The sequence below is a fragment of the Geotrypetes seraphini genome, chromosome 1, assembly GCF_902459505.1.
Source record: "Geotrypetes seraphini chromosome 1, aGeoSer1.1, whole genome shotgun sequence".
In the NCBI taxonomy this organism is placed as follows: Eukaryota; Metazoa; Chordata; class Amphibia; order Gymnophiona; family Dermophiidae; genus Geotrypetes; species Geotrypetes seraphini.
In genome coordinates, this window is record NC_047084.1 from 501054979 (window position 1) to 501078637 (window position 23659).

At 43.2% G+C, this 23659-nt stretch overlaps 1 protein-coding gene across 1 annotated transcript in view; it reads left to right on the top strand.

Moving 5' to 3' along the window:
* The first annotated feature begins 6186 nt into the window (after positions 1-6186).
* Positions 6187-23659, top strand: part of LOC117351804 (fructose-1,6-bisphosphatase isozyme 2) — a 74116-nt gene continuing 56643 nt past the window's right edge. Inside the window, exons 1-3 of the mRNA XM_033927646.1 lie at positions 6187-6475; positions 18735-18897; positions 23244-23336. Coding sequence (XP_033783537.1) covers positions 6306-6475; positions 18735-18897; positions 23244-23336 — 426 coding nt within the window. The 5' untranslated portion in view covers positions 6187-6305. The remainder of the gene's footprint in view (positions 6476-18734; positions 18898-23243; positions 23337-23659) is intronic.

Consider the following 23659-nt stretch of genomic DNA (forward strand, 5'->3'; position numbering starts at 1 on the left):
ACTGCAGTGAGCACTAGAACATCAATACACCCATTGTAAAACTAAACAAGCCAGATCCTGCACAGTCAATGCTAACAGAAAACCATGTCCTTTTCATACACACAGAACGCAGATACACCCTCACCCAATATGGAATTGGGTGAGGGTGTATCTGTATTGGGTGAAGGTGTATTATGTAGACAAAAGTTAAAATGATCTGCCAAGAAACCAGATTCTGCATACAATGCAACACCAGAGAAACAATACTGTACAAAGTATAAAGATAGCAGATGTAAATTTGAAAAAACTGTTAACAATCACCACTGTACAAATTAACAAATAGACATAAAACAAATAATGAGAAATAAGAAAATACCATTTTATTGGACTAATCCATTTTTCAATTAGCTTCCAGAGGCCAAATTTTCTTTCTTCAGGACAGTACAGTATACTGCTGTTATGGGATCCTGTTCTTACCTGATGGAAGGGGCTTAGTCCATAAAAAAGATTGCCTTATTTCCATTTCCTATTTATAAACTTTTTCAATACAGTTACAATATTACTTGATTCTACGTAAAGCAACAGAAAAAATCTTTCTACTTTTTGTCGTTTCTGTTATAATCATCTTCTCTTCCCTCTCTTCTTTCTATACAGTCTGTCCTCTCTCCCTTCCATGCACCATCTGCCCTCTCTCTCAGCCCCTTTCATCCAGTGTCTGCCCTCTCTCTCTTCCATATGGCATCTTCCCTCTTTCTATGTCCCTTCAATAAACTATCTAGCCTGTTCCCATTCTCTTCTTTGTTCATGATTCATTTCAGCTTCACCCCTTCTTCATTTTTCTGTCTCCTCTTCCTCCCCTGTACTCGGACATCTCTCTCTTCTCCTATTCTTCTTTCCTTCCTTCCTACCCCATCCCATGGTCTGGCATCTCTGTTTCCTTCCCTTCCCCCATGCCCTGGCATCTCTCTCCTCTCTCTTCTATCTCTCCCTCCCCCCCTCTCCATGCTCTGGCATCTCCTCTCCTTCCTTACCCTCTGGTCTGGCATCTGTCTCCTTAGTTTCCCTTCCCTCCCCCCACACCCCCACTTTCTAATCTCCTTCCCTTCCATCTATCCCTCCCCCTCCATTATCTGACATCTCTCCTTCCTTTCCCCTGTTCTAGGATGTTTCCTTCCCTTCCCTCATGCCCTGGCATCTCTTTCTCCTCCTCCATAGTCTAGTATCTACTTTCATTCCTTTTCCTCCCTCCTATGGTCTTGGCATCTCTCATCCTCTCCCTTCCATGGTCTTCCTTCTCCCTCCTTCCCTCTCTCTCCCCAATTGGGTGCAGCAGCATTTCTCTCCCCCTCTCTGACTCTCTCTCTCTCACACACACACACACCAATTAGCAGTGCAGCCTTCACAACTCGCTGCTCATGCTGGCTTCAGGCCTTCCTCACTGCCAGTTCCCACCTACTTCCTGTTTCCACGAAGGCAGGACCTGACAGAAAGGCCCAATGCCAGCAGAGCAGCGAATTGTGAATGTTGCCACTGCCGGAAGCTGTTGCTATGGGAGCGAATGGGCTGCTCCTAATATGTCTGCCTGCCAATCCCAGAGCTTGAGGAGTGCTCGGTGAGCCGCCCCTGGTAAGGAACCCCCTTCTCTCTTCCCCTCACAAATTCTTTCCTTCCCCCGACTGCCTGCTGAGGTGATGTAAGCTTCTCTTCCTTCGACTCCCTTGCTGTCGCAGCAGCCTGTAAGCAAATTTAACCCATGCTGCGGGGCTCTAACACTGTGTGTGCCGCCATTGGCTTCCCATCTCCTCCCACCCCTCATGACGTAACTTCCTGTTTCAGAGGAGAAGGGAAGCTGGCAGTGGCATGCACAGTGTTATAGCCCCATGGCATGGGTTATATTTGCTTACAGGCTGTGGCAACAGCGACAGGAGAGAGGGCAGCAAGGGAGTCAAAGGGAGGGAAGTTTACATCACCTCAGCAGGCAGTTGGGGGGCCCGTGTAGCTGTGGGGACCAGGGCAGCTGCCTATTTGCTCTCCCCTAATCCCGGCCTTGGTTTTAATGCACAAAGTTTGTGATAGTTCGTCGTGGCTAAAAGTGTTTTCCTACTGATTTTTGCTTGTACTCTGTGTCCAGTGCATATCGTTGCAGTGTCCAACAATAGCCAGCATTGATGGATTCCAGTTGCCCTGATATATTTTTATTCATAGTGGCAATGTCAGGAGTCAGGATTACAGGGATCATTTCTGTCCCCCTACTACTCCCCAAGGAGACCCTGGTGAGTAATGGGGAAAGAGTGCAGGGAAGGGGTTCTTTCAGATGAGAAAGTCGAGAGGTACCTTTTTAGAGCAATGGACCCTATAAGTTATTCCTGGGAAAATCAGGCTGCTTGTTAGTTGCTCAGTGTTCCTAGGGAGGAAAATAACGTCATCTCATGAATGAGGTATAAGAAAAAAAAAAAACCAAGCAAACTGCCGCATATGAACAAAACTCAAAGAAAATCGGCAATGATATGAGGAGAGGAGGACACCTCCACTCATATAATGAAGAAAGAGGGAAAAATGAGTATAAACACAAAAAAGAAAGTTAGACTAATGAGAAAGTGTGTAAAAAACTTATAAAAATAAGACCTCTGAACTAAACTTTAGAGACTTCAATATCGGGGAACTGCAATGAAATTAGGTGCCCTATAGCAGTATCCCCCGGGCTAACTGATTCGTGAAGGCTATTGGAGCCCAAATTAATTCGCCTGATACATCATATTGTCTCTTTAAGTGCTCAAATAGTGCTTCAAACAAACTACCGTACACCAGCTTATAAGGTTTCACACCAGCTGCATTATTCTTTTGCATAATAATGAGAGGTTTTACATACATTAGCTTGCTTTGATTGTTTATTGGACGCTTCTATACCTCTACTAATGACTGGGGAGTCAATTCTGAGCGGTTTGCATAAGCTTCAGTAAAGGTGTTACAATACCTGAGCTTCAGGTTAGAGAATGACATGGGGAAAAATGTATCACGTTTTCCGCCCCGTCCCCGCAAGCTCAGTCCCCTTCTCTTCCCTGTTCCCGCGAGCTCAGTCCCCATCCTTGCCCCACCCCGCAAGCTCAGTCCCCACCCCGCATGCTCGGTCCCTGTCCCCACCCTGCAAACTGTCAGATCCCATCCGCACAAGCCTTGAATAGTATAAAAAGAGACAATATTCTGTACAATTGCCATTTTATAAACACAAATAATATAGAGCAAGGATCAACAAAACCCCTGTGTCCCCTCCCTTTCACAAATATCCCCTCCACTATTGTGAAAACTGAACAAACCAAATTACTACAGAATGTTACATAGAAAAATCAAGCTAACAGATTACTTCAGTCACACATGGCAGGAATAGTGTTAGGGGAGAGCAACTAGGGCAACTTCCCCCTGGTCAGAGAGAATGAGCCCTAAGCCAGCTGGAAGCTAAAGAAGCACAGCCTGGGCTTTGAGGTCCCCAGTTATGTCTAATTCTCTAGTAGGATACATATTTCAAATCTCAAATATTCTAATCTCAAAATATAAAATAAATTTATTTTTTTTCTACCTTTTGTTGTCTGGTAATTTTATTCTTCAAATCACATTGATCTCAGGCTTTGGTGTTGGGTTCCTTCTATCTTCATCATGGCATGGCTGGCTTCTGAAGGTAAAATAATAATAATAATAATAAAAATAATTTTATTCTTATATACCGTCATACCCAACGAGTTCTAGGCGGTTCACAAAAATTAGATTAGGATCTGCATTGACATGCAGATTTACAACAATTCATCAGATTTACAACAAATTTAGCCAAACTTGGCAGATGAAGAAGGAGGAGGGGAGAAGAAAGGGGAGAAAGAAGCGATCGTGAAGGAGGAGATGAGCCGAGCGAAGGGCCAGGCGATTGCCGGAAGGGGGGACGGTTAAGGGTCTTGTTTGCTGAATAGGTAAGTTTTGAGTGATTTTCTGAAGCCGAGGTAAGTGGGGGCCTCGAGTATCATTTGGGCTAGCCATGGGTTTAGGAAGGCGAAGGTTCTGTCTAGGAATCTTTTGAGATGACAAAGCTTTAGCGAAGGGAAGGCGAACAGCTGAATTCTGCGGGATTTCTTGTTGGTGCAGTAAAGGTTAAAGTGGGGATTGACGTATCTTGGCAAAAAGCCATTTACCGTTTTGTAGCATAAGCATGCGAACTTGAAAAGAACTCTGGATTTGAATGGCAGCCAGTGGAGTTGGTGGTAGAACGGGGTGATGTGTTCCCATTTCTTTAGGCCATAGATGAGGCGAACGGCGGTGTTTTGGATTATTTTTAGTCTCCTGGTAGTTTTCTTCGTGGAGTTCAGGTAGATAATAGGCACAAGATGAGCTGGGGGAGGAGATGCCGAGTCTGACACAAGTGCAATTTTTTTTACCACAAGAGCAAGACTTCACCGCTCCCATGGGGCAGTAAAAGGTCTTGTCCCCATTCCCGCGGGGCGGTGAAAGGTCTTGTCCCCATTCCTGCGGTAAACCAGTTGATTTACTGTGGTGACATTCTCTACTTCAGGTCAATCGTGACTTGATTCTTATTCTTAGAGGAAGACGTCGGGGAGCTGGGACTTCCAGTTGTCAGACTTACCTTTGTAAAGAAAGGTGTTTGCAAGGCTTAAAGGTCAAAACGTGAACTTGCCTGCCTTCCTCCTTCCGCTACAGCCCTGCAATTTAGGAAGACCGGTTTCATTCTAACCCTCAGATATCAAGTCTTCCTCCTGATGAAGCGTCAGCAGTGAAACACGGTCGGTTTAGAGGAAGAGAACATCGTGGATTGAATATGAATTTTTATGGTTAAACTTTTCATTTTGGTTTTTCACCGTTTGCATCACATTTTTGGTTGATTGAGTTATGGATATGTGATTTGGTGATGTGATTTGGTAACTTCCCGGCAGCAGAAAATTAGGACAGCACATTGAAATGACCACCTTCCTGGAAACATACCAACTGATTATCCTAAAGATAAGTGCTACAGCTCTTATACTGATTTGATTTTTGTGGTTATTATGAGCCGACACTTAGCTCTAGATACTGGCAGGTAGGAGAGTGCTATGATGTTCTAATTAACATCACATAATCACATCGCTGCCAGTGTAGGATAGGTGTTATATGACTGAGCACATTTACATATATTTAATGATATTATCACAATGTTTTACACATTTTTTGATATAAAGATTGTTGTGAATTCCAATATAAGTTGAAATATTCCGATACCTTTGAGAAGCTATTGAAAAATGACATTTATGAGTTGATAAAGGAACTGTCTGTACAAGATTATTTCTGGAAGGTTTTGGCTGGCAGAAGGGCAGCCCAGTGATGGCACCGTGTACTTCTGGTTTTATTAAGAATATAATAGCCTTACTGGGTCAGACCAATGGTCCATCAAGCCCAGTAGCCTGTTCTCATGGTGGCCAATCCAGATCACTAGTACCTGGCCAAAACCCAAGGAGTAAAAATATTCCATGCTACCAATATAGGGCAAGCAGTGGCTTCCCCATGTCTCTCTCAATAAGAGACCATGGACTTTTCCTCCAGGAACTTATCCAAACCTTTCTTAAAACTAGCTATGCTATCTGCTCTTACCACATCCTCTGGCAATGCATTTCAGAGCTTAACTATTCTGAGTGAAAAAAAAATTCCTCCTATTAGTTTTAAAAGTATTTCCCTGTAACTTTTTGACAGAGTGAAAAAAAAAAAATTGATCCACTTGTTCTACTCTACTCTGGAACTGCTGCAGGCTTGGATGGGAGTCACCATGGGAAGCACTAGGGATTGAATGGGTGTCGGAGCATTTGTCATGCGACAGTCACTCACAGAACTTTGTAAAAGAGAACGAATGTGCGTTATTCTATTAATGCACCTTAATAACACTGGCACTATTTTGAGACAAAAATGACGTTGGATAAATAAAGACAATTGGCTTTGCTACACCATATCTGCGTAGATTTGTATTGCATTCAACATGTTTTTACTGTAGTTATTTATTTTCCCATTCTGCAATTCTCGTCTCTTCACTAGTCCACTTGCGCTGTTAAAGGGGTTGTAATAGAAAATTTCAGATTGTGTTTTACATTACAACCATTCTCTTCTTCAGGAACCACTGCAAAGAAACATGACCTGGGTATGTCAGGCATTTTAGTCACGTGTGTCCATGTAGCATTTGAAGTGATCATGTCTGGCACAGGACTTTAGAACATCTCCTTCAAATAAACGCTTGTTAAGAAGCAAGAGCACTTTGAGAACAAGACTTTTCCAACTAAAAAAACTACAACGTTTTGCGCGCAAAAATGTCAGACAGAAGCCCTTTTGAGACAGATATGCAAACCCTTACCCGCTATGTTATGGAGAAAGGGAGAAAAGCTAAAGGAACAGGAGAGATGACACAGCTGCTGAACTCTATACTAACTTCCATTAAAGCCATCTCGTCTGCAGTCAGGAAGGCTGGCCTTGCACACATGTGAGTCTTTGCATGCAAGCAAATATTTAAAAGTCTGCCTCAAAATAAATGAATACAAATCAGGCAGGAACTTGCTGGAAAAATGTAAAGGATGCATAAAATCCTCTTTCTAAATTTGTTAAAAACTTGTATATCAAAATTTGAAATGAAACTCTGTGAAAGTTTTATTTTTTTATTTTGTTTTCGTTTTAGGATTTTAAAGCAGTGCCAGCAAATTTTTTTTCCCTTGCATACAGCTACTTATATTGAACATTTTTTGGAATTTATGCACAAAACAAAGAAAAATCTGCCTAATGAGGAAATTCTGTCCCATCAGTCTCTCTTTGACCTTGTTTCGGTAGACACAGCACAAAGTACTGAGGTGCTAATTGGGATTCTGCAATTGAGGAGTTAAAATAGTTGAATCTGATGGTTTAGACTTTAGAATGTATTTATGAGGGTCATTTATCTCTGGTCGCTTCCAAAATTTTTATAACGTCTTCGGAGATGTTGTGCATGCTAATTTATTGGTTTGCTGTCTTGCAGGTTGGGTGCTCACTGAACTTTTGGGTTGTTTAAAACCTGTTCATGCAGGGGAAAGTAAATTAATTGGCTAGAGCAGATATCTGTGGGATGTGAAATGACTTAGATCAGGGGTGTCCAATGTCAGTCCTCGAGGGCCGCAATCCAGTCGGGTTTTCAGGATTTCCCCAATGAATAAGCATGAGATCTATTTGCATGCACTGCTTTCATTGTATGCTAACAGATCTCATGCATATTCATTGGGGAAATCCTGAAAACCCGACTGGATTGCGGCCCTCGAGGACCGACATTGGACACCCCTGACTTAGATAAATGAGCCCAGTTCTGTATGAATAGCGCCAGTGGAAATGTATCCTTTAGATCTGTGTCTTGTAGATATTGTAAACCCACTTGGCAGAACCCATAAATGGAGTAATTGTATAACAGTGTCCCAGGAAAGGCACACATGAATGCTGCAGCTGTTTTACAAAGGTAACATATGCACTTAAGTACTTCTACAAATAGCCTCCCCAAAGTTACACCTGCTCTGAAGCAGGAGTAACTCTGTGTATGTATGTGTTTGTAGGAATGTTTTGTAAAACACGTATATACATAAATGCCAGTTTCATCCATTCTCTGCCTATATCAAATAAAAACAGGTGCTATATTTTCTGAGCACTTACTTTTATATGCCTGTGATAGAGTATATAGGAAGTTATTGGTGCCCCATAAGTCTATTCCTTTACAGGGCCATATTAAGAAACCCAGGCCTAGAAAGCTCACCCAAGAGGGTGTGTTCAACCAGGGGAAATAGATATCCAGGACTAGGGGAAAGACAGAGAGGCCCAGAAGCAGCCCTCCAAAGGAATCCTACAAAATATGTGTTTGAAAGATCAAGGTGGTGGGGGGAAGCTGTGAAGTAAGAAAAGCTTTAACCTTACAAACTCTGCACACACACTAATTCTTCTTAGGCGTATAGGAACCAGACTTCTTATTTTGTTTGCTAATGAACCCTAAGCTAAGTTATATATATTTTTTTCAGTTAACAGCTTGTGAGAGGGAACAGGGTTTAGCATGTTTTTTCTTTTGAACCACAGAATTAAAGAGTTTTGTTCACTTTTAAACTGTAGTCTGGCTGTATGTGTGAAGACTTCTTTCCCTATGCTTATTCATGCTCAGTGGCATAGTAAGGGAAGGTGGGGGCATTAGCACTGGGACCTCTTGTCCTCTCCGCCCACCCACCCACCCACCTTTTGAAATCTTCTCTGGCTGTGAGCAGCACCTAACTCGCACCTGCCTCGGCTCTCCTTCTGTAGTCACTTCCTGGTCACAGGACCTTGGATATTAAAATTTTCAATGAAGTTCCATGAAAGTTTTTTTTCTTGTTGTTTTAGGATTTCAAAGCAGTGCCAGCAATAATTTTTTGGGTAGGGGCACCAGCACCAGCACCTTTCATCCTCTCTGCCCACCCATCTGCCTCTTGAAATCTTCTCCGGCCAGCCTCGGCTCCTCCTGATACAAAGATTAGGAGACACTCGATGAATTATAGGGAAATACTTTTAAAACCAATAGGAGGAAATATTTTTTCACTTAGAGAATAGTTAAGCTCAGGAAGCATTGCCAGAGGATATGGTAAGATCGGTTAACGTAGGTGGATTTAAAAAAGATTTGGACAAGTTCCTGAGGAAAAGTTCATAGTCTGTTAGAGACAGACATGCTTGCCCTGGATCGGTAGCATGAAATGTTGCTACTATTTGGGATTTTTCCAGGTACATGTGACCTGGATTGACCACTGTGAAGATGGGCTACTGGGCTAGATGGACCATTAGTCAGCCACAGTAAGTCTTTTCTTATGTTATGTCATTTCCTGTTTGCGGGACCAGGAAGTGACATCAGAGAGAGAGAGAGACGAGGCAGGCGTGAGTATTGGGAAGGAGGTGCTGCTCAATGTGACCAAGATTTCAAGAGGTACATAGGCAGGGGGGGGGTGATGCTTATGCTATCACATATTCCACTGCAATAGGTGAGACATTCTAGACAGTAGGGTTATTTCCCTTTAGCCGCAAGGGTACAGAAGAAATCTACTCCGGATTATCCACTCTGCCTCTGTAGTACTTCACTGTGCAGTTTAGGCCCTCTACAGTTTTTCCTTTTGCACACATGGCTGCAGTTGTGTCTGTTCTGCTCTCCCCATTTTCTTATTTTTAATTTGATGTAATTTTGGCCCCTTTTCGGGTAGTTCAGTGCTTGGAGCGATTTTGAAGCTCTGCTTGCTTGAATATTCACAGACTCTAGTTTGTAGCTGACAGGCCAATCAAAAATTCAAGTTTCATTCATCGTATATATGAATGAAACTTGAATTTTTGAGACACCACCATTTTTTTGAGAGCTTTGCTGAGTGCTCCATTTGGTTCCCTGATGCAGGATCGAAACAGGCCCCGTCGGAACCTTTGATCAAGCTAAGTGATTGCTTGTGATTGTTCAAAGTATAAGAACTTTTTCTATGCTAGTTTGCAGCAAAGAATTTTGTTTTCCACTGGAGTTTACAATATGCAATGATTGGATGGTGAGGCAATTTTCTCTTGGGCTGCGGCTCCATGTTGTTGCCTTCATGTCTCTGAGCATATTTTTGAATTCTAAGTGTGTGTTCTAGAAGTATTAATTTCACTATTACACCTATTGAGTGATTTTTTGACTTCTGTCTGTGTGGGACAAATTATATGGCAGATGTTTTGTATGATCTCATGAGAGTTCTAGCTAAGGTTTCAGCGTACTCTCTCTCTACCCACCAGATGCTATGGGTTCGCCAATGGGCTGGTGATTCCACTTCCGGCTAGACTGCCTTTTAAGGGGCAATTATTGTTTGGCAAAGGTCTCGATGACTTCATAGATTCTGTGATGGACCATTGCCCTAAGACTCTACCTCATAGTCAACCCAGACCCTCCAGGAGTTCTGGTTGTTCTAATTTTCGCAGCTCCCGGCATTCCAGACCATATGCAAATGCCATGCCACAGAGATTATCCCAAGGCTCCCAACGCAGATACACTGGCTGCAGACAGTCTTCCTCCTCCCGGTCTGTGCCAGCAGCCAAAAAAGCACAATGATGCTGGGCCAATGGATGCTCTGCGGCACATAGGGTGCAGACTCCACATTTCTCCCTGCATGGATGCGCATAACATCCAACCAGTGGGTCTTGGACATCATTCAGTCAGGTTCAAGCTGGAATTTGCTTGGCCCCTGACAGATTGGTTTGTGACCTCTCCATCAGGTCGCCTGGACAAAGCTCTAAGGGGTCCTAGCCACCATTAAGCACTTGCTGGATATTCAAGCTATAGAGCCGGTGCCTCCCGAGCTCTCAAGCTCAGGCAGATACTCTACATACTTTATCATGCCAAAGAAAGGCTCAGAGGATTGGAGGCCTATCCTGGATCTTCAGCATGTGAATGCGACTCTCAAGCTTCCCCAATTCCGAATGGAGACTGTGCGTTTGGTCATTACAGCAGTAGCCTCCAAGAGAGTTTCTGGCCTCTCTTGATCTCACAGAGGCGTATTGTGCCACCAGGCCCTGCAGGTCAGAGGTAATTTCATGGTGCATGCATGGACTCCTGCAGCCATCATTTATTTCCCTCTTTGCTTGCACGTAAGCATGCTCAAAAGGTGCAAACAGGCCTGGCTGCGATGCTGATCTCATTCATTATGAAATCGGTATTCTCATGTAGGGAGGGAGAATAAATGGTGGCTGTGTGAGTTCCTATATGTCAGGGGTGCCCAAAAGGTCGATCGCTAAAGCAACGTGAGTCGATCGCATTGCCTTCGCGTTCTACTTGCTTCCCGATTCAGATGCGCCGAGCAGACCAACTTCCCCCACCTGACATCAATTCTGACATCGGAGAGGAAGTTCCGGGCCAGCCAACGCTGCCTGGCTGGCCCGGAACTTCCTCTCCGACTTCAGAAATGATGTCTTGGAAAGGAAATCTGGTCGGTCCAACGCTTCTGTGTGGGAAAGCAGGGAGAGCTTGGGGCGGTGGTGGTTTGGAGGCCTGTTCCCCGATGGCAGCGGCAGTGGCTTGGGAGCAGGGAGACAGAAAGAAAGAAGGGAAAAAGAAAGAAAGAAAGGGGGACAGGAAGACAGAAAGAAAGGGGGTATGGAGAGAGAAAGACAGAAAGAAAGGGGGGCAGGGAGACAGAAAGAAAGAAAGAAAGGGGAGGGGGGCCAGGGAGAGAGGAAGAAAAAGTTGGGGGAGGGAATGAGGTCTGAAAGCATACAGCAGGCTGAAAGAAGGGAAGAAATATTTGATGCACAGTCAAAAGAAGAAAGTGCAACCAGAGACTCATGAAATCACCAGACAACAAAGGTAGGAAAAATGATTTTATTTTCAATTTAGTGATCAAAATGTGTCCATTTTGAGAATATATATCTGCTGTCTATATTTTGTACTATGGCCCCATTTTTACTAAAACACAATAGCGGTTTTTAGCACAGGGAGCCTATGAGCATCAAGAGCAGCGCAGGGCATTCAGTGCAGCTCCCTGTGCTAAAAACCGCTATTGCGGTTTAGTAAAAAGGGAGGGGGTATATTTGTCTATTTTTGTATAGTTGTTCCTGAGATGACATTGCATAAAGTCATCTGCCTTCTTGACCTCTTTGAAAACCCGCAGAATATAAATGATAATTAACATTTTCTCTGCGTACAGTATGCTTTGTGTTTTTTAAAATTTTATTGTTGGTCGATCATTTTGACGTAGTCATTTTAAAAGTAGCTCGCAAGCCCAAAAAGTGCACCCCTGCTATAAGTCATGCACAGCAGTAAGTGTATGCATCAGGAAATTGCCTCTATCCTACAGAGTCCTATGGCATCTATCTACAGCTGCGAACTCATATACCAGGAAATTTCAGCTGTCCTGCAGAGCTCTGCAACAGCTGTGAATATGTGCATCAGTCTTGGCTCCCAATATTACCAAGAGAGGAAATCACTGCAGATGTCTTACAGAAGTAAGATGTTCACACAAAGGAGAGAGAGAAAAATGTGCTGTAAGAGAAGCATGCAACATATGCTAGAGTGCCAAATTAAGGGAAGGGAAGGATGCATAATTTGGGGGTAGTTGAGCAAAAAGTGGATTGTTTAATGGAAAATCATAAATATGGGGAGTAAAGTGGGAAATCAGCAGCAGCAAAGAAAGGATTTGTAATGGAGAGGTTGAATGTTAAAGATTAGAGGAACACAGTGAATGCTTTACATATAAAAGAAACTTATATCGTCCCCCCTCTCCGCACAGCTCCTATATATCTATGTCCCCCTACCCCAAACCTCCTGCTAGATACATATCCCCCATGCATGCATTCACACTCCCACCAAATTTCATAAATAAAAAATTGAAAAATATTTCAATGTGTGTGTGTGTGTGTGTGGGGGGGGGTGAGCTAGGCTGAAGTGTGAGGGGAGAGGGGGCAGGAGCCCCTCCAGACTGCTTTGCATAGGGCCCTGCAATTGCTAAGACCAGCCCTGGTCAGTTATAAAATTATTCTCAATCCCCTGATTCTATAAATCATGCCCAAAATCCTGTACCCAACTTTGTGCATGCACAAAAAAATGTACTAATGACCTCAAAAATATCAATATTAGGGTGCTAAAAACTAATTATTGATGTTAATTTGCAGTCTTAAAAATTTGCCTATACATCTCGCTGTGAGCTATTCCATAAAGCATAGCTCCTAACTTCAATCAGGCGTTTCTGAAAAGGGCTTGTGGTGAAGAGCATGTTGGGGGGGAGTGTCAAAATGTTCCGCACGGCTGTACAGAATTCACCCAAACAGCACCTAGGTTGGGCCCCAGTGTTTCTACCTGCTTTTATCAGGCTTAAGTACAGTGCCCAAAAATTAGGTGTGGGATTCACACCGAACGCTATTCTATAAAGAGTACGCTGCATTTATTGAATTCTATATGTATGGGTGGGCAAAATGCCTTTGCTCTGTTCCTCCACTATAGAGGTAGTTCTGGAGCAGTTACAAAATATTTCAGCAGTGTTATCCATATAGTTCTATAAAGAATTGATGGATAGATTACATATTTATTTATTGGTTACCTCTATACAGATGGAGGGGCATAATAAAAAAAAAAAGTCTAAGTCCCCTTTTGGCCTAAGGCCTTAAACGTTGAAAGTAGAAGCAGGGAAAATGTCCATTATAAAAAAAAATGTCCAAAAGGAGGTTGTTTTTTTAATAATGGCCTGCCTCTACGTTCAGCTGTTTAAACGCCCAGACCACCACTACGTCTACACTAACACCATATAATCAACCTAAAAAAAGCCTAACTCCCAAATGCCCAAAACAAGAACTTTTAGGCGAAGGAGGAGCCAGTCCTTCGCCTAAAAGCTGGATTCTGTAACTGGTGTCTGTCAAAAACAACACCAGTTACAGAATCCCCCCCCTCCCCTACAACGACCCGGGCAGGAGGGAGCTCAAGCCCTCCTGCCCCGTGGCACCCCCGATTCCCCAGACACGATCAGGGCAGAAGGAAGCCCAAGCCCTCCTGCCCTGCCGAAACCCCCTACCCCCCACCCCCCACTAAAATATGGGCAGGAGGGATCCCAGGCCCTCCTGCCCTTGATGCAACCCTCCCACGACCGCCCCCCCTGAACCTCTGATCAGCCCCCCCTCCCTGTACCTGAAAATCATTGGTCGGATGGACGGGTACCAAGCCCGTCCATCCGACAGGCCAGCCATCCCCGGAATGGCTGGCCTTAAGGCCTGATTAGTCCAGGTAGCTCAAACCCCGCCCACAGGTGGGGCCTGAGGCGCCTGGGCCAACCGGAATAGGCCCAGTAGCCTTAGGCCCCTCCTGTGGGCAGGGCCTTAGGCACATGGGCTGGGTTGTTAGACTAAGTTTAACAGTTTTGGGGCTGTCAGGAGACTTTCTTAATTTTTTTTTTATTGGGCAGATATTTTGCTTGTGTAATACACGCAAAATATCTGTGCCATTGCAAAAAAAGCAAAACCAACAACAAACAACAACCAGGCAGACCTGGCGGTAACACAGTTACCAGAAAAAGACCAAAGTGGATCACTTCTAACTATATCCAACCCACAGTACAATAACTGAACCAAAAAGGGATCTTTTTGGATAATCAAAATGTCAAACATTTGAAATCTTCAAAACAAAACAATGTATATGACTCACATACATGTCTTTCCATAAATATATGACATCCTGCTCAAGCTGTTTGTACAGCAACCCAATTCTTGGAGAGCTCTCCTAAGTGATAAATTAACTAGGAGGTTGAAGTGTCATATCAGGGCAAAGTCTCAGAACAAAAAACCTCTTATAACATTTATGTTATTTCAGGTCCTTATCCTGAATGGTAAATGCCATATAATCATATATGTTGAACCTCCTTCCCACCCTTAAATCTGAGTCGCTAAATTTTATTTTCTAAATTACTAATCAACATTAGCTAAAAAGCTGTCTGAGAGAAAGAGAAACAGCCACACATATCTAAGTGGCCATCTTGCCAAATTCAACGTTGGTCCGTGTTTAATTAGATGTGTTTAACCCGACGCTCTGCTTTACCAAGAGCGTTTCAGCCTGAAAAGGCCTTCCTCGGGGGATAATAACCAGTTGCGAACTCCAAGTTCACAATGCGTTCCTGCTGCAAATGATCAAAGGACCTGAAATAACATAAATGTTATAAGAGGTTTTATGTTTTGAGGCTTTGCCCTGATATGATACTTCAACCTCCTAGTTAATTTATTACTTAGGAGAGCTCTCCAAATCTGACATATCAGAATCACAAAATAGAAAATAAAATTATTTTTCTACCTTTTGTTGTCTTGTCATTTTATTATTCAACTCTTAACTCCCACTCACTGCTGTCAGATACCTATACCCACCATTCTCTACCATTATCTCCCCAACCCTGAAATGTCCTGTCTAAATTAGAGTGTAAGCTCTTCTGAGCAGGGACTATCTATTGTATGTTAAAATGTACAGCGCTGCGTACGCCTTTCAGCGTTATAGAAATAATAAATAGTAGTAGTAGCAATGTTGGTCCCAAACTCTAGTTTCTGTTTGTCTTCTGTTAACCTGCTCACCAGGGTCTCCTGTCCATTTGACATTTTCTTCTTTCTCTGTGCTCTCCATCCATCTTCCATCTTTTTACCTTCCCTTCCACTTCCATATTTAACATTTATTTCCCACTGTCTACAATTTCTTTTCTCTCTCTCCCTGCCTTGTGCCCTAGGTCAAACCTCTCTATTCCCCTCCATGCAGCATCTCTCCCTTTCTCCCCTCTATTATCATGTGCAACATTTCCTTCTTTCTCCCCATGCACCATCTCTCCCTGCCCTCCATTCTATGTCCAACATTTCTTCCTCTTCTTATCCATGCATGTCTTCCTCTCTACCATATGCATGATTTCTTCCTCTCATGCCTTGATACCTCTTTGCTGCAGTCCCTTCCTCTCCTCCACCCCATGCCCAACAATTCTTCCTCTCTCCCCCTTGTGTATCAGCTTTCCATCCCTCCCCCTGTGTGACAGCTTTCCCTCCCTCCCATCCTCCTGTGCAGAAGCTTTCTATCTATCCCCCTGTGCAGCATGTCCCGATCGACCCCACCCCCCACTCCCACCGTGAGATCTGACATATCGTTGGGTCTCCTAAAGCAGCAGCAGCAGTGGCAGTGGACGACCAGCAGAGGTAGGCTCTGAACAGGCTGTCCGCAGCCTGTCTGCCAGGGCTTTCCTCTGCTGCATCATTAGTGATCTCATCAGTGACCCGGCAGAGGGAAGACCCCGGTGGGTCAGGCTACGAGCTGCCTTTCCAGAGCCTGCTTCTGCTGGTCATCCACCACCGCTGCTGCTGCTGCTTTAGGAGGCCCTGGAGGAATGTCAGGCCTCACCAGGGGGGGAGGGTTGTTCTCTGAATCGTTATGTCCGATTTGGGGGGAAAACAAATCGATTCGAAATTGATTCACCAAAATGAATTAGTGAATCGATTCAAATTGGGGAATCGAGCAGCACTAATTGTGACTAGAATTTTTTTCCCATTATAGTCCATAGTGCAACGTACTGTATTAAATAGAGGGTAATTCTATAACAGAAGCATAACATTTTTGCACCAAGGCCCAAATTCTGTACATGGTGCCTTAAACTGGGCATAGCTGATTTATGTGCACAACTCAATTTTTTAATAAGCCAATCCGTGCTGATAATTGGCAATTAACACCTAATAATTGACCCTAATTGGCACTAATTAGAAGTTACATGTAAAACTTTAAGCACATTCTTTAAAGTGCTGCACATCACTTCTAATGCATGAATATCAAAAGTGGATGTGATCAGGGGAGGAGCATGGGTGGATCATAGGCATTCCTAAAAGTTAGGTGCACTATTGTAGAATATGCCTAACCAACGCACAATTTAGGCACAGGCATTTAGGCCTGATTTTTCCTTGGTCTAAATGGGTGTGTCTAAATGTTATGATATGCACAGCTGCTAAGCGCGATTCTATAAACTGCGCATAACTTTTATAGAATCACGCTGTGCGCTGTCCTTATCGGTGCTGATTTTTTAGTGCCTGTATGTAGAATATACAGTATAATAACAGAAGCTGGACTAGTACAAACGATTTTACATATGCTTCATGAGTATGCCTCAGCCCCACCACTCCTCCGCTGTGCTATCTTGTGACTGCTGGGTGAATTATGTGGCACTTCATCACTGGCTGCTCATATTTTTAACTTATATGATAGTTCGTGCATTTTTATAAAAAGATGTTATCTCTAAAGTGAAAGTAGTGTAAATACTTAGCTTTATCAGCGACATGTTTTGCGCCTAGCGGCGCTGTATCAAGGGTCTCCCGAGAACGCGCTTGTCACCCGACTCATATTACTGTTAAGAGTATGAGTCGGGTGACAAGCGCGTTCTCGGGAGACCCTTGATACAGCGCCGCTAGGCGCGAAACATGTCGCTGATAAAGCTAAGTATTTACACTACTTTCACTTTAGAGATAACATCTTTTTATAAAAATGCACAAACTATCATATAAGTTAAAAATATGAGCAGCCAGTGATGAAGTGCCACATAATTCTCCCCGCAGTCACAAGATAGCACAGCGGAGGAGTGGTGGGGCTGAGGCATACTCATGAAGCATATGTAAAATCGTTTGTACTAGTCCAGCTTGTTATTATACTGTTTATGCCATCATTTGGGACTGGTAAAACAAATCAGTAATACAGCCATATTTTTGGAGGCTGTATGTAGAATATATGCATGTAAATTTTTTTAATGTGTACAAATAGGCATGTATATGCTACAATTCCACCTAAGTGCTATTATTTACAACTGAAGATAAGTGGAGTCGGATGACGGCAGCAACCTCGGGAGACCCTTGATACAGCTCTTTGTGAGCGAAACATGTCGGGTCAGGCTCCCAGGTTTTGGCTGATATGGAGCTAAGTATTTAAGCACTTTATATTTATATATATATACAGACAAGATATTTATTCTGTATTTATTTCTTAATGGATTAGAATTGGCACAACTACACTTTATAAACACTTGAAGGGACAGCCAATGATGAGGCACCACGTAATTCTTCCTGCAGTTATAAGATAATACAGCGGTGGAGTGGTGGGGCTGAGGCTTCCTATAAAATCAAGAAGCATTGCGGACATAAGAGGAATTTATCCAGCCCCGATTATATTTGATTGTTATACTGAACATACGGTGACTGGAAGAGTATACACTGTTGCAATAGATTGTTATTATTTACAGTATGTACACACATAAATTACTTAGGGGTTCATTTTACTAAGGCGCGCTAGCCGTTTTAGCATGCGTTCTATATTAGTTCATTCTAAATGCTAACACGTCCATAGAGTATAATGGACATTTTAGCATTTAGCATGTGCTAATATTTTGCATGCAAAAACAGCTAGCGTGCCTTAGTAAAAGGACCCCTTATTGTGTATATATATATATATAAAGGTGGGTATGGGCGTATACATGGGCGGAGACTGGGTAGAACTCGCACGTATGCACATTACATAGGACAGTGTTTCCCAAATCAGGCCTGGAGTATCCCTTTGCCAGGGGAGTGTGTGGTGCAGTGGTTAAAGCTACAGCCTCAGCACTCTGGGGTTGTGGGTTCAAACCCACACTGCTTCTTGTGACCCTGGGCAAGTCACTTAATTCCCTCATTGCCCCATTAGGTACATTAGGTAGATTGTGAGCCTGCCGGGACAGATAGGGAAAAATGCTTAAGTACCTGAATAAATTAATGTAAACCGTTCGGAGCTCCCTTCGGAGAACAGTATAGAAAATTGAATAAATAAATAAATAGTTAGGCATTCAGGATATCCAAAATGAATATGCATGAACTTCTTTGCATACACTGCTTCCATTATATTCAAATTTTCTTTCATACATATCCATTGTGAATATCCTGAAAACCTGGCTGGCAAGAGGGTACTCGATACCGACTTGGAAAACACTGACATAGAATACTATAGTTTTGCATGTGACTGACACTTAGGTTCTCTGAGGCAAGGGTTTAGAACTAAGCATATGTACCTGTACATGTGAATATGCTACTATTCTATAAACCAAAGTAAGTGCCTCTATTCTTTTATAGAATCTGTGCCAATTAAGCACCCTCAGGGAGATCTATATATAAGCACTGTGCTATAGAATTACTCTCATAGTGGTGCACCTTATTAATCAATCTTTTCTGGCTGCTCCATTCTCTTTCTGTGGTTCCAGGTATGGCATTGCAGGTAACATCAACGTGACTGGAGATGTGGTGAAGAAACTGGATGTGCTGTCCAATGACCTGGTGATTAATATGCTGAAGTCCTCATACAGCACATGCGTCTTGGTCTCAGAGGAAAATAAAGATGCCATCATCATTCCAAAGGAGTTGAGGGTCAGTGGCTGTCAGTGTGAAAGAGCAGCAGTTATACATTTAAACAGCAGGTGGCAGTAATACTCATATTACAAAGCCCAATTACATCCCTATTTTAGATGAAACACATTCTTCTGCCTAAACAGTTTAGGTAAACAGTGACCTCCAGTGTTCAGATGAGCAAGAGCCATCCCCTTTCAGTCATATCACCTCAGCCTTTCAATAAGCCTCCTCCTAAGGCCAGTCTGTGGCTTTCCCCTTGTAAATAATCTTAAAGAGACACTTTTCAGCCTGTAAAATGGGAATTGGAAAATCACTGGAGGAGTGAAGGACTTGGCTAAAAGTTAGTGCAGTGACTTGAGAACCAATTTCAGTTCCCACTGTAGCTCCAGGCAAGTCACTTAACCCTCCATTGCCCTGGGTACAAAAATAAGTACCTATATATAATATGCAAACCTCTAACTAGTTAATATGCTGATAATGTCAGAGAGCTATCTGAGAGGGCATAGGATGAAGTTAAGAGGTGATAGGCTCAGGAGTAATCTAAGGAAATACTTTTTTACAGAAAGGGTAGAACAATTTCCTGGTAGAGGTGGTAGAGACAGAGACTGTGTCTGATTGCAAGAAAGCCTGGGATAGGCACGTGGGATCTCTTAGAGAGAGGAAGAGATAATGGTTACTGCAGATGGGCAGACTGGATGGACCATTTGGCCTTTATCTGCCATCATGTTTCTATGTTTCTATATCCTCATCCATTTTCTGTCCCTGACACACCATCTCCCCCCCACCCCAAAAAAAAAAAAATATATATAATAAATACCATGTGCTTAGTAAGCACAGATGGAAAAACTAATGTAGAATATTTTAGCACATCCCATATTAGGCCATTTTTGCTGCATTAGGTGTGTTTTAGCACCTGATTAGTTAAAGGGCCTCTAAGTAATGGTTAGACATATCTGAAAGATGTTCAGGTTCTTGTTTTCCTGTTCTCCATGTCTCTCTTTAAGCATCCCTCTTGTGTCCAGCCAGTGGCATGGGAAGGAGCCTGTGACAGGAAGTGACTACAAGTCTTCTGGTTGGCCAGTGTCCCGCAAAATTTTCCGGCCAGCAGCACACTAAATGCAGTGCCCCGGCTGGAAGGCACCCAGAGGTCGATGTGACGTCATCGTGCCAACAACAGCGCATGCGCGGAGTCCCGTCTTGTTGTGACCCCCGCCGTTACAGGGATCCGGGAGGTGCGGGAGGAGAGTCGTCCATGCCGGCTGACTTCCTTCAGGATGTGCCTCTCACTGTGAGAGGCATGTCCTGTAGGCAGCCAGCCAGCGTGGCCGACTCTCCTCCTCGCCAGTGTGCCATGGCGCACAGTTTGCAGTACACTGTGGTAGGCCTTGCAGAATCAGGAGTCACTGAACTGGGTCACTTTTCATTCAATTTTGAGCTTACAACCCCACAGATATAGGAGTCTAAAGTCTTCCGTACTATATGTTGCAGTTCATTATTTCTGCTCTAGATCTGTAAGGTGTGACAGAGAAACATCTTACTCTACTCACTGACATGGAATGCACAATGCATGTGGATCATGGACAGGAAAATGTCACAGTGCCCAGCTTTGCTGTCCCTTTCTCTTGAGTCAAGTCATATATATCCCATTCTCTTTTGAGGCACAGTTATCTTTTCAGTGATATAGCATTCTTTGCTATTTATATGTTTAGGCCAGGGGACGAGTCTATAACTGCGAGTTTATAACTACTCACCTCAGAGAAAAGCATGCATTCACTTTTTTTCACTGAGTTTTGAAAATTTTCAAAAGGAAATTATCCCAGGAACAGTACCCACTCACGTTTACACCTGCTAACTTGCATGGATATATTTAAAAATAAGTGCATAATTTTGAAAATTTTAAAGTGTGTATGTAGTTTCATTCCCCATCACCTGAAAGGCATAGATAAGGTAGACAGGGACAGATTCTTCAGACTGTGGGGAACAACAAGTACAAGGGGGCACTCGGAGAAACTGAAAGGGGATAGGTTTAGAACCAATGCCAGGAAGTTCTTCTTCACCCAGAGAGTGGTGGACACATGGAACGCACTCCCGGAGGTTGTGGTGGGGCAGAAGACACTACAGGGATTCAAAGAAGGTTTGGATAAATTCTTGAAGGAAAAGGGGATTGAGGGATACAGATAGAAGTAAGGATAGGTTTTTTTTAGGGCAGGGAACACTTGACAGGTCATGGACCTGATGGGCCGCCGCGGGTGCGGACCGCTGGGTGCGATGGACCTCTGGTCTGATCCCGGTGGAGGCAACTTCTTATGTTCTTATGTTCTTACCTCCTGCATTATCTGCAAAGACATTACATGTGTGAGGTACCAATCTCTCTCGTATGGAAATGGCAACATTTATGTGGGTGCAGGATTGCTATACGAAGAGAATTCCTGTAGACTCTGTGTGGATAAGAGGAAAGACAGTCTTTGTTTGATAATTTGAAGAACAGGGAAGAGGAATTGTCTTAAGAATTTCAATACTGTATATGAATACTGCACTGTATATGAACCATAATGTAATGGGATTACAGTACTACTACTATTAATTATTTCTGTAGCGCTACCAGACGCACGCAGCACTGTACAGAGTCAAAGAGTAAGAAAACAGTCCCTGCTCGAAAGAGCTTACAATCTAAACAGGCAAGACAGACAAACATGATGTCATGGATACAGTTAAGGGAACGGTTAATCAGCTGGCTGGGTTGGAGGGCAGAGGAGTAGGGTTAAGGATTGAAGGCTTTATCAAAAAGGTGGATTTTCAGTCTGCTTTTAAACAAGGGAAGGGAAGAGGCTTGACAGACATAGGGGGCAGCTAGATGAAAGGAACAAAGTCTGGAATTGGCAGTGGAGGAGAAGGGTAAAGTTAAGAGCGGTTTATCTGAGGAATTGAGTTCTCTGGGAGGTGTATATGGAGAGAGAAGCGAGGAGAGATATTGAGGGTCCGCAGAATGAATACACTTGTAGGTCAGCAATAAGATCTTGAACTGTGAAGTGACTTAAGGAGAGGGGTGACATGAGCGTAGCAAGGTTGGTAGAAGATGAGTCGCGCAGTAGAGTTTTGCATAGATTGCAAGGGGGAGAGGCGACACTGAGGGATACCAGTTAGGAGTAGATTGCAGTAATCTAAGCGTGAGGTTACGTGAGCTTGGACAAGGGTCCAGGTAGTGTGCTCAGAGAGGAAGGGGAGAATTTTGGTGATACTGAAGAGATAGAAGCGACAGGTCTTAGCAGTATATTGGATATACGTAGAAAATGAGAGGTCAGAATCGAAGATGACTCCAAGGTTGCAAGCAGAGGAGACGGGAACAATGATAGTATTATTTACAGAGATGGAGAAAGGAGGAGGAGGAGCAGCAGAGGGTTTAGGAGGAAAGAGGAGCAGCTCAGTCTTGGACATATATGTTTGTATATACTAGGTCAGTTCTATAATACAGTACTTGAATTGTACTGCAAAGTGTACAGTACAATTCAAGAACTTGTTTCTTTTAAATCAATCAATGCTCCCAAATATGAAGGGGAGATTTTATTTGCAAATTTACAGTACTTGCAAGGGCTATATCCCCAAACCCTGTGAATTTGAAAGCGAAAAGTTATTCGTGATTTTTTGGTATTCATGGGCTGTCCTTGCCCCTAACCCCACCACCCTCCCACCCCCACAAATATGGAGGGAAAAATATACAGGGAATCCATTGAAGCTATGCAAAAACATTGTCACCCAACTCCAGCCCCTTACTCTGCCCTCCCATTCAGCCAGGCCGAGGCATTAGTTGTCATGGCCCTTCCCGCCAGCCCACAGCCCTAAGGTTAATGCCTTCACTAACCCCTGGGCGGGGGCTGATCTGTGAGCCCCTTGGCCACTCCCTGCTGCGGTGTGTCCCCGGACCTCACTCTGATCAACAAAGCTGAGGCAGTCTCAGTCCTGTGGTTTTCCATTTTTGTCATTCTGTATTTTTGTGACAGAATGAAAAAAGTCCTGTTCATAATAGGACTATAAGTCTCTAAGAGCATACTTCTTATCCTTTTGTTCCATTTATCCTTTCATTAATTACTAATTTATACATATAATTTATCTTACACATATTGTGTTTCCTCCCAATTCCTTGCATGTATGTGGTGTATAAATATTAGTAATAATCATACATTCAAAGTGCTTTTGGAGATGACACTGGATCCTCTGTGCAGAAAGACTCTTTTCTTTATATGAGTATGGAGAAATTAATCTTTTAAACACAAATTCAGAGTCAATAGCTTACAAGCAAAAGGCTGACTTGGAGTCACCTAATTTTAAGGATGCACATTATTCTGGTTTGATTTCTTCACATTTAGGGGAAATACGTGGTCTGCTTTGATCCGCTGGATGGCTCATCTAACATAGACTGCCTCGCGTCAATTGGAACTATATTTGCCATATATAGAAAGGTAAGTTCTTTGAAACTTTGAAAGGTTCATTTAACTCTGCAGCTAGGGAGTAGAGCAAATATTTCTTGTTCTCAATGGGAGAGGGCAAAATTGGCTGGTGTATGTGTGCCGAAATCCAAATTGGTGGCAAGCATTGGCTCTAATTGGCTCATTAGTCAATGTAGTTGGACACATTTCTTGGATCAGCACCGAATTTTGGGTGCCATATAGAGAATCCAGTGATCAGTGTCTGTTCCAATCAAGTTTTCATTGCATGTCAGGGGATCTAAGGATATGCTGCCAGAGGAAATTTATTTGAGATTCAGATGTACGCATGCAAACTT